Source organism: Microplitis mediator, chromosome 9, assembly GCF_029852145.1.
Source record: "Microplitis mediator isolate UGA2020A chromosome 9, iyMicMedi2.1, whole genome shotgun sequence".
NCBI classification, from domain to species: domain Eukaryota; kingdom Metazoa; phylum Arthropoda; class Insecta; order Hymenoptera; family Braconidae; genus Microplitis; species Microplitis mediator.
Window position 1 is genome coordinate 13,041,231 of NC_079977.1, and position 20,463 is coordinate 13,061,693.

Genomic DNA, 20,463 nt, shown 5'->3' on the forward strand with positions numbered 1-20,463 from the left:
TAGACTTAATTTTACTATTTATTACGATACTTCTAGATTAATAATATTGTGACTTCTTTATCTGAGTAATCCAAGATTCTCAGTGGTAGAGGACCCAACAACTATCTACCAACGTTTACAATTACTTACTTTTAACACCGTTACAGGAACAAAACAATAAGAGCTTCGTAGAAGGCTTACCTGTGCCGTCACTGATCCCGAGTAGTCGCTTCACCACGTGGAATAATTATTTAATACTTATTTAAGGACAAGGAATCTATTCTCTAGTGTAAAATAAATCTCTCAACACGTGGTTAAAATAAACGAATAACTTTATTATAAAAATACTAATTTAACGAGCACTTAGCCCACGGAAATAATATTCCGAAATCAATCACAAGTAACGGCAATAATGCCCCAAAATATAATTGGAACTTTATCTTCAAAGATACTTTGAGCAATCGGCCCAGAAAAACGGTTCAATGGATCAATCTGAAAATTTCCAGTGTTTTTGGGAGTACATTAAGCTGTAAAATCACCTGTCAACATTGACCTTCCCATCAATACTTGCAAAGTAGCGATGAGTTGACTAAAAAACCAGAAAATGACCATTTTTTGTAAGTTTTTCGAATTGATATTAAGGAAAAAAAAATTTTTTTTTTAGAATCGAAAATGGAGCTTGTCGGGAATTTATTTAAATTTCTCAAACTGCCTTTTAAATTACTGTGCGACCATTAGTTCCTGAGATATCGATAATCAAAGGCAAAAGAATCCTTTTTCAATTGAAGGCTGATATCTCAGCCACAAATTCTCGTACAAGAAAACTAAGAGAAGGCAAATTGTAGCTGAATAAATTTCTCAAATGAGCCATGAATTGGTTTTTTCTAAAAAAATTTTCCCGGCCCCGTAGATCTAAAAAACAAAACTGAAAAATTTAGAAAAATTTTGTCTCGACCTATTTCTTATGATTCTCCATAAACCATGGCTCAGAAAATTATTTTGCTGAGAGATCTTCAAACTAGAGATTGCAAGCTTCAATTTGCTTTTTTTGTTTTATCGATACAATTATTTTTCACGAAAATACAGCTTTCCGAAAATCACTAAAAAATTTATAAAATTTTTTTGTTCCTTTATTTTTTGGGATAAGTGTATTATTTGGGAAAGCAAAAAACAAATTATTGTGAAAATTTAAAACCTTAATATTAATATCAAGAGGTCTATAATCGCAGGTTTTGATTTCATTTTCACAGCGGGGTTTTGTCGGTTCCATCACTCGTAATCCGAAGACATTAAATTCACGACTTAAAATCCGCGACTTTTGATCCGATACCGTAAAATCCGTACCAAAAAAATCCGCACGACGATATATCCGCTGCTGGAATATTCGTGATAATAATCTTAAAAAAATATTATTAACGACGATAATTTATTGAAAGATAATTTTATTTTTTATTGAACTATTATTACAATATAGAAAACGTTACTTAAATTGATTACAAAAATAACTTTTAGATTCTAACATTTCATTAGATATTTACTGTTATTATTATTGTTCATATTATTATTATTTCAATTAATGTATTTATATTGACAAAATACTAGCAATATTTTTAAGGTATTGCAAACGATTATTAGCATCGTATTGACTTACGATATTTTTTAATCTTAAATCAATATCGTTATAAGCCTTACGACGTTTATTATTAATATCTAAGCCAGTTTCAATCTGAGTGACAATAACTTCCGTAGAATTTTGCTCCATTTTCAAATTCTTGATGATTTTACCGATCACAGCGTGTTGAACTCGAACTCTACCATTAAATGCATTATGCCACCCTTCCACAGCATTATTAGATCGAATGGCATCATTTAAAACTGCTTCGTAACAGCTCCAGAGTGCAATATCAAATAACCCTTTGGTACGACGCCTTTTACTCCGACTTTGAACGCCTATCCATGTACGTTCGGAATAATTTAGTAATTCGGCTAACTCTTCTTCATGGTCATCGTAGTATTCAGCTGAAATTAATTCATCATATGTTTCTATAACCTGATCGACAGGGACAAATGCCAACGCTAACAGCATCCGTACATTTAATGAGAATTCCATATTCGTATTATATAATTTTTGCAAGTCACAGGCTTGAACATGACGCCAAACACATTGACAAAGATGGAATCAACATCCAGAAATTTGAACGCCTTGAAATACTTTACTAAACGCAGAAATAAATGATAATTCAAAATCGATCATCACACGTGTTACACCCCTCGCAGATTTGAATCACGGTGGAAACACCGTGAAAGTGTAAACACCGTGGATCCACCGTGGTTACACGGTGGGTTTATTCCGTTTCACCACCGGGTATACACAGTGTATCCACTGTGATTACGCGGTGTATCCACCGTGATCACACATTTCAGGCTCTTTGAGCTTGAAAATACTTTCGTATGCCATTGCTTTAAAAAAAAAACCGTTTTTTAGCATTTATTTCTCCCACGATATCTCGCGAATGAATTAACCGATTTTTATGGTTGAGGTGGCAATCGACGCGTTTTATTGAGATCTAGAGCTAATTAGATTTTGAAATTGTTTGGTTGAATTGCTTTAAAGATTTTGGAAATAACTGTTTTTTCTCATTTCTTTCTTTCGCGATATCTCTTGAACAAATTAACCGATTGAGATGGCTAAGGCGGCAATCAACGCGTTTTATCAAATCCTAGAGCTGATTAGATTTTGAAGCCGATCGTTCAAATCGTTTCTGAGAAATCACTAAAAAACTGAAAAGAACGATTTTTTATTTTCGTAATTCGTCAATATTTTCGAGTCAACATGATTAAATAATCTGAAATTTTCAGGAAAGTTGATGGCCAGAAGCTCTTTTAATTGCCACCTTAACCATCCAAATCGGTTCATTAGTTAAAAAGTTACAAAGAGTTTACACACACACATACATACATACACTCGGACATCATTCTGAAAATGGTCAGAATAGTTTACTAGGACCTCAAAACGTCGACATCTGATGAAAACTTGATTTTCGAAAATCGCGGTGAAAAAAATAACTTTCCGAATTTTTGAAAATTTACAATTTTCTTAGAGGAAAGTTAAAAATTTAACTTTTATTTTGGTCATAGGCTAAACTTGACCCATCAAATTATTATTATTGATTGTACTCATTTTCTATTAAACGCATTGCTCTGATTATTGAAGCAACATAGCGGACATAGCCTGATTTTAAAAAATTTTGTCATACATTCCTACAAAGTTAATGTCAATCGATGACATTACATTTTTTAAGAAATTTCAAATATAGAGAAAATGACTAAAAATCTTTCAATATGAATCTTAATTTACACACTTATCTATCGCGTCACAGGTATATTATATTATATATATTAGGGCGACTCAAAAAAACCGACTATTTTTTTTTTTTCGAGTCTCTTCTGAAAATTTGTTGGTTCAAGATGATTGAAGAAGCTTCTCCAAAAATCAGCTTGATAAAAAAACTCATAAATGTTCGCCCAAGAATGTTGAAAATTAACTGGTACTATGTAACTTATACTTTGAATCAGTTTTTGTATTTATTTATGGCTCATTTGTTGTCATTTCACTAAAATATAACTTTTGTATAACCGAAAATATGCCGGACAATTTTAAACAAGAAAATTGGATGAATTTGAATAATCAAAAACACCTAATAATTAAATTAAAAAATAAAAAAGAAGTTAATAACTGATTTCTGTCTCTCAGGTTAAATTTTTATTCATTACGATACAAATTTATGGTGAAAAAATCGAGAAGCTTTATTATTAATATTGAAGGGTCACTCGAAAACGTCCAAAAGATAGTACTCGGAAACATTCAAAATTCTTGAGTCACGTTTAAATATCTAAATTTTGGGCTAAAATTTCCAGCGTTGGGGAGACCGGACAAGGAGACCCTCCCGGGGCAAGGAGGCCTCCCTGAAATTTTGATCGAAAAACAAAATTTTTTTTTTTTCGTCTAATTACTACAAATCCAATATGTTTGCGCATTTTCAGCCCTACGCATGACACCTGGAGCAAAATGGACAAGCCGAAAATTTTAAAAAAGTGACTTTTTCATATTTTTATCGTCAAGTTAAAAAAAATTTGGAAAATCCAAAAGTGCACGACTAAAATGCTCATTTATTATAAAATAATAGAATAATAAAAAAAAAAATGGCAGGAAGCACGAATAAATTTAAAATATATACAATTTTCTTTCATTAAAATTTGTTATGATTTTTTTTTTTAATTATATTAGTATTTTTTCTATAATTACAAAAGAACCTACTTAAAATATCTCGATCAATAACAAAACAAAAATATATGGGGCATTCCACGCCAAATTGACCACTTTTTAACCCGACCCCTTTAGATTTGGCTGAAAATTTTTTCTCTTTTTCTACCCCATCAAAAACGTTTCACATAATTTTTTCAAATTTTTTCACCCAACCAAAAAAAAGTTATAAATTCGACTGATTGGGACGTTTTTTTTTTTCAAAATATTTGTTTTTAAATGTTCTTTTCGAAAAAAAAATACAACAAATTTATTGCAACCTATCTTCACTGTTTTTTTTTTGTAGATTTTTAGGAAAAATCAAAAATTTTTCGATGTTTACCATTTTTGATATTTGGATTTTTTTTTATATAAAACTTTGACATTTTCTGCAGATCCTCAAATGTTTTCAGAGTGAATTTTTGTCGATTTATATTTTTTTTCCAATTGAAAAAAAAAATTTTTTGTAACTAGCCTTATTTCTCATAACACCATGCTTAAAATTTTTGAGAGTGCTCAGAAAACTTTCAATTTTGGAAAAAAAATAAAAACATTAAATTTAAATGGTAATCCTCGAAATAATTTGAATTTTGTTCGAAAAATCAAGTTTAAAAATAGAAGAACCTTTTGAATAATTTCTTTATATTTTTTTCTGAAAACTACATTTCAAAACGAAATAAATAAAAAAAAAAAATTTTTCGTTTGGTCCTTTGCCGGACAGATGCTAGCAATTCAAAAAAATTCCTTCTACACTCATTGTTTTATGGTTAAAAGAATTTCTTTTTTTGAATTGCCAGCATCTGTCCGGAAATGGGCCAAACAAAAACTTTTTTTTTTATTATCTTTGTTTCGAAGTGTTGTTTTCAGAAAAAAATCTGAAGAAATTATTCAGAAGGTTCTTCTATTTTTAAACTTGATTTTTCGAAAAAAATTCAAATTATTTCGAGGATTACCATTTAAATTTATTGTTTTTATTTTTTTTCCCAAATTTCAAAGTTTTCTGAGCACTTAAAAAAATTTTAAGCATGATGTTCTGAGAAATAAGGCTAGTTACAAAAAATTTTTTTTTTCAATTGGAAAAAAAAATATAAATCGAAAAAACATCACTCTGAAAAAAATTTGAGGATCTGCAGAAAATGTCAAAGTTTTATATAAAAAAAAAAATCAAATATCAATGTTACGTGTGAGCTTACACCTTAATGTTTTTACTTCGTAACCGATCTTACCGTGCCTAGCTCAGCGTCTCTAGAAATTTAATAGGATGTTATAAAGGGTGTGGGTCGCTCAGTGAAGGAATGAATATATGTGAATTATATGGATATTTGTTTATTGGGAGTCCCCAAAATATGGGAGTACCCAGAAAAGGCCTTGAGAGTCTCTTTTACAAATCTAAGATAGCATAAATGAATCGGACACTAATACAATATTTTCATTCAACAATAGCGGCATTAAACGTATTCTTATAGTGATCTGTAAAAAAGCGGTAAAATAAGAGAGATATAATATTTGTGCGCGAGCAGACGACTATTCGAATCAGCTTAACTATGGTAACTGACTCTTCTTCTGCAATTGCATCCTCTGCTTCCAAAACATCACTCCGCCGTTTCCCATGAGAACTTTTTTCGTGCTGCACAAGAAAATATCCCTTCGCAGTCTCCAACGGAATTCTTTTCTTCCCATCGTCAAAACTGCTGACCACGTGAAACGTCTGCTCGTCGCATTGTCTTTATAAAAGTAAGACTTAATACAACTAATGTAATGCGATATTTATGTGCAGCTGTATAGCGCCTAATGAACGTACAATAAAATGTGTTGCTTTCTGAACTAAAATATATCTATCTATTATTTGTTAATTAGTATTAGACGGATGGGCGTCAGCTCAGAAAGACATTCTCCCGAATGGTAAAAGGGACAATCCTATTCACAGGGTAAGTCGCATGTGAACTCCCTGATATCACCCGAGATCACGATTCTCCTTCTCGACCAGTTAAAGCGCAGGTTAATTTTCAGTTGCGCAACAGTATACATGTTGCATATCGGGGTGGATATCCATGAGGACAGGCTACCGTTCGATCTCAAGCCGATCTAGGTACCCGCTGTTTTCTACGCAGCGTTATTACAGTACCGGATCGGATAATAATCGCGTGACTTTACCTCGACTGTCGTGCTGGCTTCCCCAGGACACCGAAGGTAATTTCAATTGAGCAGTAAAATAAAACAGGACTTACCTTTCGTTGAGGACTGGCAAGTCCGTACCGCAACACTCAGCAACGTAGATAAATAGATTCTGTCGCGACGCACTTAACTACGTACTTATTATAATTATTATAACTAATAGATATTATGTGCGTTCAAGGATTAATTAATTTAGTCTGTTTTATTGCACGACAAAAAGAGAAACGATTTATTCAACAGGAGCACAATAACTCGCCCAAGGCGTTCCAAAATATTACATAACTTGACAATAAAAAGACAATACAAAAACGTTCCCACAACGTTGGTTTTAGATTAATATCCTCGTGTAATATTCAGTAAGCAAAAGTACATCCGTACCGCGTGACACGCTAACCAAGAGTGACTTCCCTCCAAAAAAGCCCTCTGGTTCTTTTCGGTTACAGTTGGCCAACCTCAAGTTGCCTAGGGAATCGCTAGGATTTATCTGCACCTCAGTGGCTGTAACAATGGAGCGAACCCACACTCTTTCGCTTAATGAAAGATTGAACGACTAGATGTTGAGTCTTCCCCCCCAGAGAGGGCGCCACAAGGGCTAAACTGGCCTCATTCGAATAATGAGCCAGCCGCGTATGTCCCTGCAAGGTGGACTGCAGGGCACTGGACCAAAGTCTGTTCCAGTGGGTCGGCTTAAGATCTTCTGGGGTGGAGCATTGCGCCTCCGGGGAATTACAGCAGACTTTGCCCTTCACTTGGTGATGGGAGTCTGCACAAATAGCTCGTACGATTACAAATCGTACGTACGTTGGTGCCTCTTGGTTGTCGCGACGTTGGTAAGTTAACTCATTAAATTCGCGGGTAGCAAAAGATCGAGGCTTGAAGAACGCCTCGTCACACTAAATACTAAGGAAAATAGAATATTTGTTGAAAGAACAATACACAAGAGAATAATAACGATTGATAATTAGTAATAAAAAAAAAAGTAATCTCCATTCCACTGCCTTGCACGTTGTAATTCGGCTTCATCGACCCCAGTCTTCGTGATCCTAAAATCCAATAGACTTGAACGACCCGGCATGCTGGCTGCATTTCCCCTGTGTGGCGTGCCTGCAGAAAAAACAAATAAGTTGGGAAAGGGAATAAGGAACAGATAGGTTGCTGATGGTGAACTCCTCTACAATCTCAAGTTCTTATAATGCCAAATACTCCGACGGGCAGTAGTAGCTCTGGTCAAACCTCCTGATTCACTGTTGTGATGAGGAAGCTGCGTTAACTGCATCATCTCCAAATCCGCATACGATACCCCCGCTTGTTCCTGTGCCTCGTAATTTCGGATAGTGCTGTGTCCTTCCTTCAATCGGGGTATATCTACTTCCTTTTCCCTTTTTGTCCGTTTCGATTTTGGCGGCGGCATCCGAATACCTAACATCTCATCCTTTTGCTGAACTGGTTCCATCTTAAGTTCTTCTATAGGTGTCGCTCTCTTGTTTTCCGTCTGTTTTTTTTTTTCACCCGAGATCTTCGTTCTGTACTTATCCCTGGCTCTTCTATCGTTGTGATTTTTCCTTCTTCTGCTTGTCTTTCATTCTTCGCTTGAATTTTCCGTTTTATGCATAGCCTTGAGCACAATCCACACAAAATTAAAAATATCACGACACCTAGTCCAATACAGAAATACATGGCCAAGGTCTTGATTCTCACAATTTCAACTCGTATTCCTTCAATTTCCACCATCTGGTGCAGCTCCTGTCGCACTTCTGCTAATCTGACACCTCCTTTTTCCACAGTAGCTCCATCACCTTGTATTTGTCCCACTGCGGCCATTAGTTTATCCAGGGCAATATGAGTTCCTTCCAGGATCTTTTCCAACTCTTCCCTAATCTCTGGCCAGCCCAACTCTCTATCCATAATCTTTGCCACGACGTGTACTCCTCGGGTTGGAGTTAAAAATATTTCACCTGTCACTCCCTCACACTCTTCCCGCATCCACATAATTCCCGTTCCGTTCACGGTCATTTCGTATGCTCGATGTAAAATATACCCATGCACTACTGTGTCGATTATTATTTTCAACATTTTTATACTTATCATTATGCCTATTAAGCTTGCACTCGCCGTTCCGAATATTAAAAATCCTCCCCAAAATTTATCCCATTGCTTCTTTGCATAATTTTCAATTACTGATTCATCCATGAACTGCGTCATTGATATTCCCGTACTACCAAAAATAGTGCGGCCTGTTGCCCCTCTTATTATGGTATTAATCAAAACTGGAGTTTCTACCTTCAGCATTATTCTATTCCTCAATTTTTCTAAATCCTTTTCCGTATAATCCCACTTGTCACCAAATGTCTCGTATCCTCATAATCCCAAGTTGGTATGGTCGTTGGTTTTAGCATTTGTGGTTCTTGGATATCTTCAAATCCCGGTTTCATAACGATCCATGCCCCATCTACTTCATATCCGACCGATAGTAACTGGTTGCAATCTATAATAGTACCTTGCTTAGTCAACATTCTTGATCTAGCCGTGACAAACCAACTCTGATTTTGATAAGTCACCGGTAGCTCCTGATAATATTCTTCCACTTTTCTTAAATGGACATCTACCAGTATGCATTTGATTAGGTAAATAATTTCTCCTGCAACTGTTGCGTAGTATCCTGGTCCTTTTCTTATCGCATAAGCGAATTCCTCTGGTTTTAGTCCTGACAACATCAGCGCATTTAATATTACTTGCCGCTCAACCTCGCACTTGTGTGTTAATATATCTCTGTAAAGAGATCTCATTTGTCGTTTAATGTGTTTTTCTACATACACAAATTTTGAATTTATGTAAGCAAATATGTCAAGGTCCTGCGTTGAGATTGATTTTACTTTCGCTGTTTCTTCACCTGGTTTGAGCACCTTAATTAATAGTTTGGGATGTTCCGTTTGTATTAAGGTGTAACCGCATATTTTCTTCTCCATTTTCTTTGCTAGAGCAAATGTTATATCCTCTGTATTGATCGTATAAATTTCTGGTTCTCCTTTTTCTCCAGACAATAGCGTGCCAGGTCCCTCGTACAGAATTATGTGACTCGCTGTTTGACATGATTCCTCCCTTATGACCTCCCAAAATGTGTTACCTCCTGTTTGATCTATGCACCCTCCTTCAGCCCAGTCGCATCTTGCTCCACTGCTAAGAACTACTTTATTGCTTGCACGCTCCACTGTTGCAAAATAGTTCCTAACTGTTACTCTAACGGTCGCTTCCACAATCACTTGACTCCAAGTACCAAACGGGTCACTATATTGTATTCCCGCACATTTCCCATCCACTGTAGTAGTTTCTGCCAGCATAATTGTCCGATAACGTGTTGCGTTTCTTGTTAATCCCTCCAATTCTGCATTATAACCCAATTTCGAGCTGCCAGTCTCATGTAACCTCTTGCATTGTCTGTATCCTAATTCATAAATATATTCTCTTTTTCCAATTGCCACTACGAATGCATGGTATCAATCTCCACAAAATGTTATCACCCGATTTATTTCTACCCGACATTCAAACACTACAGTGTTTCTAGATTCTGCTAACTGAAGTAATTAAAGCGATACCGACTTTTCCTCTGGATTCTTCAACGGTATGTCACATTCGCCCATCTTATTTGCTGATATGGTAGTGACGTTCATAGATATGCCCCCACAATCGTACCCCAATAGTGCTTGTAGGGGTTGAGACAACAGGATTATTGCAAGCAGTATCATTTTATTCTTGCGCTCCGTCCTGTATTCAAACAAATCTGTTGTAACTTAGCAAAATTCTACAATACTTTGCGATTCACATACACTTATCCAAAAAATTAAAGGAACAAAACAATTTTATAAATTTTTTAGTGATTTTTGGAAGGCTGTATTTTCGTGAAAAATGATCGAATCGACAAAACAAAAAAAGCAAATTGAAGCTTAAAATTTCTAGTTTGAAGATCTTCCAGCAAAACATTTTTTCGAGCCACGGTTTTTGCGGAATCATAACCCCCATGGAAAAAAAATATATTTTAAATATAAAAAAAATATATTTATGAATATATTAAAAATATATTTAAAATAGATGAGAAATATATGAAAAATACATAAATATGTATGTAAAATGTATTTAAAATATATGAAAGATATATTTTGATTATATCACTTTTGGCCGTTTTCCGTACATTTAGAATACATCTGAAATATATGTGGAATGTATGCGTACATATACAAAAAATATATGAAAAATATATTCGAAATATATCTCTAAAAATACCTATAAAATACAAAAAAAATACATTTTTAATATATTTTGGTTGTATGCGCTGACTTAGGTTCCAAAAGTAGGGCGTCGTAGAGTACGACCGGCGAATATCAGCTTCACGTTGCTAATGGATGTCCTAACAGCCTGAGAGCTCCATTATTTGCCAACCGAACAGTAGTTCCACTAGGACGCAAAGCACTCTAGGTGTTAAAGTTGTCCAAGATGACCAGGACACTCTGGATTTTTTTTTAAAGGACTATCGAAGGGAGTGGAAAAAAAACATTTTCAGCCAACCAGAAAGTCCCACTGGAGCACCAAGTGATCCAGGTGTCAAAGTAGTCCTAAGTGCCAGAACCCTCTGGATTTTCTTATGAAAAACTATCGGAGGGAGTAAAAAAAATCATTTTCAACCAACCAGGAAGTCCCCCTGGAGCACCAAGTGATCCAGGTGTTTGAGTGGTACCAAAAGCCAGGACCTTCTAGATTTTATTATGAAAAACTATCGAAGGGAGTGAATGAAATCATTTTCAGCCAATCAAAAAGTCCCACTGGAGCACCAAGCGATCCAAGTGTCAAAGAAGGTCCAAAGTGCCAGGACCCTCTGGATTTTCTAATGAAAAACTATCGGAGGGAGTAAAAAAAATCATTTTCGACCAACCAGGAAGTCCCCCTGGAGCACCAAGTGATCCAGGTGTTTGAGTGGTGCAAGGTGCCAGAACCTTCTGGATTTTCTTATGAAAAACTATCGAAGGGAGTGAATGAAATCATTTTCAGCCAATCAAAAAGTCCCACTGGAGCACCAAGCGATCCAGGTGTCAAAGAAGGTCCAAAGTGCCAGGACCCTCTAGATTTTCTTATGAAAAACTATTGGAGGGAGTGAAAAAAATAATTTTTAGCCAACTAGGAAGTTCCACTGGGGCACCAAGCGATCCAGGTGTCAAACTGGTTCAAAGTGCCAATATCCTCTGGATTTTCTTATGAAAAACTATCGGAGGGAGTAACAAAAAAAATTTTGAACCAACCAGGAAGTCCCCCTGGAGCACCAAGTGATCCAGGGGTTTGAGTGGTCCAAGGTGCCAGAACCTTCTGGATTTTCTAATGAAAAACTATCGAAAGGAGTGAAAAAAATAATTTTCAGCCAATCAAGAAGTCCCACTGGAGCACGAAGCGATCCAGGTGTCAAAGAAGGTCCAAAGTGCCAGGACCCTCTAGATTTTCTTATGAAAAACTATTGGAGGGAGTGAAAAAAATAATATTTAGCCAACTAGGAAGTTCCACTGGGGCACCAAGCGATCCAGGTGTCAAACTGGTTCAAAGTGCCAGAATCCTCTGGATTTTCTTATAAAAAACTATCGGAGGGAGTAAAAAAAATCATTATCGCCCAACCAGGAAGTCCCCCTGGAGCGCCAAGTGATCCAGGTCTTTGAGTGGTGCAAGGTGCCAGAACCTTCTGGATTTTCTTATGAAAAACCATCGGAGGGAGTAAAAAAAATCATTTTTAGCCAACCAGGAAATCCCACTGGATTTGGAGGGTTCAAAATGAACAGGACTCTCGGGATTTTTTTTGTACAAAAATTAATGGCAAGAAACAATTTATTTTTGGTTAAAAAGACTTTTCCACTGAAGCACCAAGCACTTGGTGCTTTAGTGGAAATGTCAGGTTGGCTAAAACGATTTTTTTATTGCCTTTGATATTTTATTAAATTAAATCCGAAGAATCCTGGTCATCTTAAAATACTTCAACTCCCGAGGCACTTGGTGCTCCAGGGGGACTTCCTGGTTGGTTGAAAATTTTTTTTTTTACTCCCTCCGATAGTTTTTTATAAGAAAATCCAGAGGGTCCTGGCACTTAGGACTACTTTGACACCTGGATCACTTGGTGCTTCAGTGGGACTCCCTGCTTGGTTGAAAATGATTTTGTTTACTCCCTCCGATAGTTTTTCATAAGAAAATCCAGAGGGTCCTGGCTTTTTGGACCACTCAAACACCTGGATCACTTGGTGCTCCAGGGGGACTTCCTGGTTGGTTGAAAATGATTTTTTTTACTCCCTCCGATATTTTTTCATAAGAAAATCCAGAGGGTTCTGGCACTTAGGACTACTTTGACACCTGGATCACTTGGTGCTCCAGTGGGACTTCCAGGTTGGTTGAAAATTTTTTTTTTTACTCCCTCCGATATTTTCTCATTAGAAAATCCAGAGGATACTGGCACTCTGAACCAGTTTGACACCTGGATCGCTTGGTGCCCCAGTGGAACTTCCTAGTTGGCTAAAAATTATTTTTTTCACTCCCTCCAATAGTTTTTCATAAGAAAATCTAGAGGGTCCTGGCACTTTGGACCTTCTTTGACACTTGGATCGCTTGGTGCTCCAGTGGGACTTTTTGATTGGCTGAAAATGATTTCATTCACTCCCTTCGATAGTTTTTCATAATAAAATCTAGAAGGTTCTGGCACCTTGGACCACTCAAACACCTGGATCACTTGGTGCTCCAGGGGGACATCCTGGTTAGTTGAAAATTTTTTTTTTTACTCTCTCCGATATTTTTTCATAAGAAAATCCAGAGGGTTCTGGCACTTAGGACTACTTTGACACCTGGATCACTTGGTGCTCCAGTGGGACTTTCTGGTTGGCTGAAAATGTTTTTTTTCCACTCCCTTTGATAGTCCTTTAAAAAAAAACCCAGAGTGTCCTGGTCATCTTGGACAACTTTAACACCTAGAGTGCTTTGCGTCCTAGTGGAACTACTGTTCGGTTGGCAAATAATGGAGCTCTCAGGCTGTTAGGACATCTACTAGCAACGTGAAGCTGATATTCGCCGGTCGTACTCTACGACGCCCTACTTTTGGAACCTAAGTCAGCGCATACAACCAAAATATATTAAAAATGTATTTTTTTTGTATTTTATAGGTATTTTTAGAGATATATTTCGAATATATTTTTCATATATTTTTTATATATGTACGCATACATTCCACATATATTTCAGATGTATTCTAAATGTACGGAAAACGGCCAAAAGTGATATAATCAAAATATATCTTTCATATATTTTAAATACATTTTACATACATATTTATGTATTTTTCATATATTTCTCATCTATTTTAAATATATTTTTAATATATTCATAAATATATTTTTTTTATATTTAAAATATATTTTTTTTTCATGGGGGAAGAAAAAGGTCGAGACGAAATTTTTCTAAGTTTTTTGGATTTTTTTTTTAAGTCTACGGGGTCGGGAAAAATTTTTTTAAAAAACGAATTCATAGCTCTTTTAGGAAATTTATTCAGCTACAATTTGCTTTTTTTAGTTTCTCTGTACGTCAATTTGCTGCTGAGATATCAGCCTTCAAATGAAAAAGAATCTTTTTATCTTTGATTTTTGATATCTCAGCAAATAATGGCCGCACAGTAATTTAAAGGGCAGTTTAAGAAACTTAAATAAATTCGCTACAAGCTCCATTTTCGATTTTTTCAAAAAAAGATTTTTTTTCATTCCTGATATCCATTTAAAAAACCCTTAAAAATGGCCATTTTCTGGTTTTTTAGTCGACTCATCGCTACTCTGCAAATATTGATAAAAAAAAATGTTGCCAGGTAATTTTACAGCTTAATGTACCCTCAAAAACCCTGGAAATTTTCAGATTGATCCATTGAACCGTTTGTCTGGTCCGATTGCTCAAAGTTTTGCAAAACAATTAAAAGAACAAGTTTTGTTCCTTAAATTGTCTAATCGTTATCAAAATGAAAAAATCAATTTTTTTCGGACTTTCTTTCATTTTTGCGTTAGTTATTCAGTAAATGTAAGGTAAAGAGAAAAAAAAAATTTCCGAAAAACAAGATAAAACAAGAATTAAAAAAATTTTTTTTTTTACGTTTTATTCAGTTTTATTTATTTTTTTTTTTTCGTTTCTCGGAAATTTTTTTTTTTTCTCTTTACCTTACATTTACTGAATAACTAACGCAAAAATGAAAGAAAATCCGGAAAAAAATTGATTTTTTCATTTTGATAACGATTAGACAATTTAAGGAACGAAACTTGTTCTTTTAATTGTTTTGCAAAACTTTGAGCAACCGGACCAGACAAACGGTTCAATGGATCAATCTGAAAATTTCCAGGGTTTTTGAGGGTACATTAAGCTGTAAAATTACCGGGCAACATTTTTTTTATCAATATTTGCAGAGTAGCGATGAGTCGACTAAAGAACCAGAAAATGGCCATTTTTTAAGGGTTTTTCAAATGGATATCACGGATGAAAAAAAGTTTTTTTTTGAAAAAATCGAAAATGGAGCTTGTAGCGAATTTATTCAAGTTTCTTAAACTGCCCTTTAAATTACTGTGCGGCCATTATTTGCTGAGATATCAATAATCAAAGACAAGAGGATCCTTTCTCATTTGAAGGCTGATATCTCAGCAGCAAATTGACGTACACAGAAACAAAAAAAGCAAATTGTAGCTGAATAAATTTCCTAAAAGAGCCATGAATTCGTTTTTTTAAAAAAAATTTTTCCCGGCCCCGTAGACTTAAAAAAAAAATCCAAAAAATTTAGAAAAATTTCGTCTCCACCTTTTTCTTATGATTCCGCAAAAACCGTGGCTCGAAAAAATATTTTGCTGGAAGATCTTCAAACTAGAGATTTCAAGCTTCAATTCGCTTTTTTTGTTTTTTCGATTCGATCATTTTTCACGAAAATACAGCCTTCCAAAAATCACTAAAAAATTTATAAAATTGTTTTGTTCCTTTAATTTCTTGGATAAGTGTATATACTTGTCATAATTAATTTATTATTAACTTATCATTTTCACCCTCTGTTATCTAGCGAAGCTAATTATTATCATTAATCGCGACTGTGCATAATTCCATTGATTCATCGTATTATCTAAAATTTTATTTACTACTTTATTATATTATATTATATTATTTATCCCAAATTTTATTGTATTATATTATCTATCTCAAAATTCATTACCCCGTTTTTCTCATTCAAATGCTCTTTAAATAACTTTGGAAAGGGCAAAAGAGAAGGAGAAAACGAAGAGATGGAGAAAACAAAATTCGAAGTCCGCACGAATCTGGTTTCTCTTTACTCTTAATGAAATCAATCCCTCTGATTCAATGTCCTGATTAAATTGTTACAAATACCAACTTTTTTTTCATCCACGCCCGACGTTATTTTATTCCTACTTACAGTGTATTTTACAGGTAAGAATCTTTGTTGTACCCCTTACGATATTCTTGACCTAGTTCAATGAAACTATTGCTTTCGCATAATTGGTTCTCCCAATTATTAATAAAACTCTACCTTTCGGTTTAAAATTTAACAGTGGTTTCTCTTAAATAAAAATTCTAACAAAAATTCATCATTTCATCATTTTTCCAGAAAAATCTATATATTTTTCTTTATTTAAAAGTGTGCTACTCACAATTTACATGTATGCGTATTTACTACCTAAGAAAACATCTAATGTACGTATCAAAATTAAAGGTGTGAGAATATATAAAAAATTCGCTCTAAGTAAAAAAAAATGTTTTTTTTTTATAGTCGTTTTAATTATTATTTTATTTACTCCCGAAATCGAACAACCAATTTCTCTCTTCCTTTTTCATTGATAATTTATTTGTAAGTTAAAATTTTATTAGACCAAAACCAAGAAATAGTTATATGAGTAACTTGTTTGAATTATTATTTCTGGTTTGGGGAGAGGAAAAAAATTCATACAGTTTTACTAATATCTATGTTTTTTTTTTTTTTTTTCAAAGAAAAATGATTTAGGTTAAAAAAAATAAAAAAAAAACCATCCTAATTTCTTTCTGGATTCCTTACGTAATTTTTCATAATTATAAAATACGATCTTTAATGTTAGATTAATATTCTTAAAATTTCATGAGTTCATTGTGAAACTTTACTCGATTTTCTTCTTCGGGAAAAAATTTATCTGGATATTAATTTCTCTCTTTCGATGCTCTATTTGCACGTGTGCGTCTCGACAATCCGTCTGTCGTTATCAGCCTCTTGAGCTGATGCTGCGGTTTTCGCGATATCTTTGCCTGCTCTCCATGTCTTTCACCATTGCAATCATTCGATCTACCGAGTTAATTGTTCTAATACGCTGGTGCGAGTTAAACAAAAATTTTAACATGGATCAACCCCTTACCCTCGAACAATGTTGCGGGCGATTCGTCCCTGTCGACGTAAGTTACATTTTTATTTTTCTTGTTTTTCCTAACTTGGTGATTTATCTTGAGTACAATGAAACCTAGCTTCTACTACATATTTAGTATTTTATATACTCTCCAGATCATCCTCCGTGTTTTCATTTATCTCCGAACCCTAACTTAAGATCGACATCTTCCGCAATGGGGTGTTTTCTTGTGTGACCAGGTAGACCAACTTATTCGTTCGTGCCTTCCTCCCGGTCAGCAGTATAAATTGTCCAGGTCAGTCATTCGAACGCGGTTATTTTTCAATGCTCAAACACTACAACCGGGGGCTGCACCTCGTCGAACTACCGAGTTCCAAGGTCTGCATCGCTTGTCATCTGACCTTGAAGTTATTGCAGTCAATAAGATTTTTAGCGAACAGTAAATTTCAAAAAAAATAGAAATAATATAGAGAGAAAGACAAAAGTAAAAAATTTCAACTCTTTTTTTTTTCAGGGCCTTGATTTCCCGTCTCGCTGTATTAGAGACAATCGATTAGTTAAGATCTTTATACATATTTTTCTACTTCCTTTGCAAAAATAAAAATCTATAAGGTTGAAAGAAAAGAAGTTCAGAGAAAAAACATTCTTTTTGAATCCAAACGGACACTCTTGTATTTCTCACTTTTCTCTAAGTTCTAGGACATGATAACCATGAAATAATTATACGGTAATTAATTACTGACTTAAAGTATCAAAACTTTTAATCTTAAGATTCATAGTCTGTCCGAAAAATTTATTCACTAAGGTTTTACACCGTCCGGAACTTAAAATCAGGGCACTTATTATCTTCCCTAGCTTTTTAATTAAAGGTCTCAGAATATTATAATTATAATGTAATTATAAAGTTATTAATTGTTGACCAAAAAGTATTCAAGGGTTTAACCGTAATATCCATAGTTTATTCAGAATTAATTTATTCAGACTAAAATTCCACATTCTTAAAATCAAAAGCTGGTGTTTATTATTTTACCTAACTTTGTAATTCAAAGTCCTAGAATAATAATGATTATAAGATAATTATAAGGTAATTAATTATTGACTTGAAGTATTCAAGAGTTTAACCATAATACTAACAGTTTATTTTAAAATTAATTATCTAGATTAAATTCCACTCGGCCTGGAATTCAAAAGTGGGTGATTATTATGTTTCTAACTTTTTCACCCCAAGTTTTAGAATATAATGGTTATAAAATAATTATAAGGAAATTAATTATGAGGCAAAAAGCATTCAAAAATTCAATCATATCGTTCATGATTTACTAAAAAAAATTGGTTGAGTTAAAATTTTTCACTGCTTAAAATCTGGAAGCAGCAACTCATTATTTTTCTTAACTTTTTAAATTAAAATTCTAAGGTACAATGTTTATAATATAATTATAGGGCAAGTTATTTTGGACTAAAAATCATTTAAAAGTTTAATCATAACATTTATAATTTATCCAAGAAAAATTCATTTGAGTCGAAATTTATACATTGCTAAAATTTCAAGGTAGGTACTTATTATTTTATTTACCCTCGCAGATTTGAATCACGGTGGAAACACGGTGGGATTGTTCCATTTTACCACTGTGATTACGCGGTGGTGAAATGGAACAAACCCACCGTGTAACCACGGTGGATCCACGGTGTTTACATTTCTACGGTGTTTCCACCGTGATTCAAATCTGCGAGGGTAACTTTTTAACCTGAAGTCTTGAGGTAAGATAGTTATTTGACAATAATAGAGTAATTAATTATGAACTGGAAATTATTCAAAATTTTGCCGTGACTGTATAGTTTAAACAACAAATAAAAACAATATTCAAATGTTTCACGCCATCCATACTTGCGTCAGTAATGTACAGAAGAGAAATTACTTATAGGACTGGTATTTATCGAGTGATGTTATTGTTCGTTAGATCATAGCATACATCCGAATATTCCTTCTCTTTCCTCCGTCGGTTAAGAGATTTCCTTTGGACCCAAATTTAAAAAAAAAGACCTTATTATCATACATATCTAAAATATTCAAAAAAAAAATCTATATATCTAGGAAAGAGAATGAAAAGAAAATTCCCTAAAAAATTTTTCCTAAATCAGAAGGTTTCATTTCAATTTACATCAATTCGTTCAAGCACATGCAGTTCGTTTCGATCTTTGCTGAATGGTCCTCTTATCTGTTATAAACATATCTCGCTACCAAATTCCGAAGTCAGAAAAATGACTTCGTTCGATCTCTAATTCCCGTCGTCATCAGATCGCGACTCCAAATCTTTCACCAGTTATCTGGTTTTTTAAAACTCCAGATTTTTATATATATAAATCAGATATTTCATATCTTTCTTTGAATATCTACAGTAAGTCTTTTCCAGATAAAAATTTGCCGTTAAAAGTTAAAAATTGATCTATTCCTAGGATACTTACTAGTTAACTATTTTCGAACTAAAATCTTGAAAATATTTTTGAATGTATATAGAGAAAAAAAACTTTTTCAAGACCGGGAAAAAAAAAATTTTGCTTTTCTGCGCTTTTTTTTTTCTGCCCGTTTTCATCAACATTAAAATGAATTTCATTTTTGGGAGTTAAAATTAAAATTCTTTTTAATGAAACATTTCCTTCCTCTCTCTTCTATTTTTCTTTGTTCCAGTTTGCAATTCCAGCAACAGAATTAATTAACGTCATTAACTATTCGAGTGAAGAGAGAAAAAAAAAGAAAATAATACATTTCCTCCTCTCTTTTTTTTTTAGACAACCCGCGGCAGAAACCAGTAGCAACATGCCAGAATTCGTTTCTATGCGGTACTTCAACCACCGTGTTCTCCGTCTTCCTAGAGATGTGAGTATTTCATATTTTTACTTCCCTTCCTAATGCTAGTACCCTACAAAATGATGTCTAACCCACCCTTTCTTTTTTTTTTTTCAGGATAACCGACGGCTCATAGCGATTTTGGGGACGCTGTGTCAGGGTCTTTGTCCCCCTTTGGTGGCCCTGAATCTTATGGACGAGATGGAGAAAATAGTCGGTCTCCCGGCTGTTGTCGGTGACATCTATTTTTATCTCGAGCGCATCCACGAGTCACGGGTGCACCAGTATTCTCGAGCTAGGATCACGCTCGAAGAGTATAACCGGCCCTATTATTTTCCGGGTGACCTAGGTCCCATCGAGGATATACTCCACGTCATCCAAAATCTCTTGGGCTCCTTCTTCTCACGCCTCGTATGGTGCATAAGATGCTATCGCGAAAATAATTTAAGATTTTTAAGATCATATAATTTCCCAGTACTAATACACACTCATCAGATTAAATTGCATTTCAAAAAAAAATTTCATTTCAATCGTTTCATGTTGGATATTATTTTTAGGGAGTTCACATTTCTTCATTTTCCAGTGACAAAATTTTCTAACATAAAAATTTATCAGTCTGTAGACTTCTAATTACAATAAGAAAATTTTTCCAAAATTTTCGACACGACAAAAAAAATTCAAATAACAACTTAATTATTGTATAATTTTAATTTTATAATAATAATTGACTATTTTTAATAAGAAAA

At 34.3% G+C, this 20,463-nt stretch overlaps 1 protein-coding gene across 1 annotated transcript; it reads right to left on the reverse strand.

Annotated features, from left to right (window-relative positions):
- Positions 1-1,561: 1,561 nt before the first annotated feature.
- On the reverse strand, positions 1,562-2,089 carry LOC130674167 (uncharacterized). The gene has a single exon (XM_057479437.1). It carries the CDS (start codon positions 2,087-2,089, stop codon positions 1,562-1,564), a length of 528 nt encoding a protein of 175 aa, XP_057335420.1.
- Positions 2,090-20,463: the final 18,374 nt, after the last annotated feature.

Excerpts from the sequence above, each read along its gene's own strand:
- LOC130674167 (XM_057479437.1), bottom strand. The coding sequence starts at position 2,089 with ATGGAATTCTCATTAAATGTACGGATGCTGTTAGCGTTGGCATTTGTC.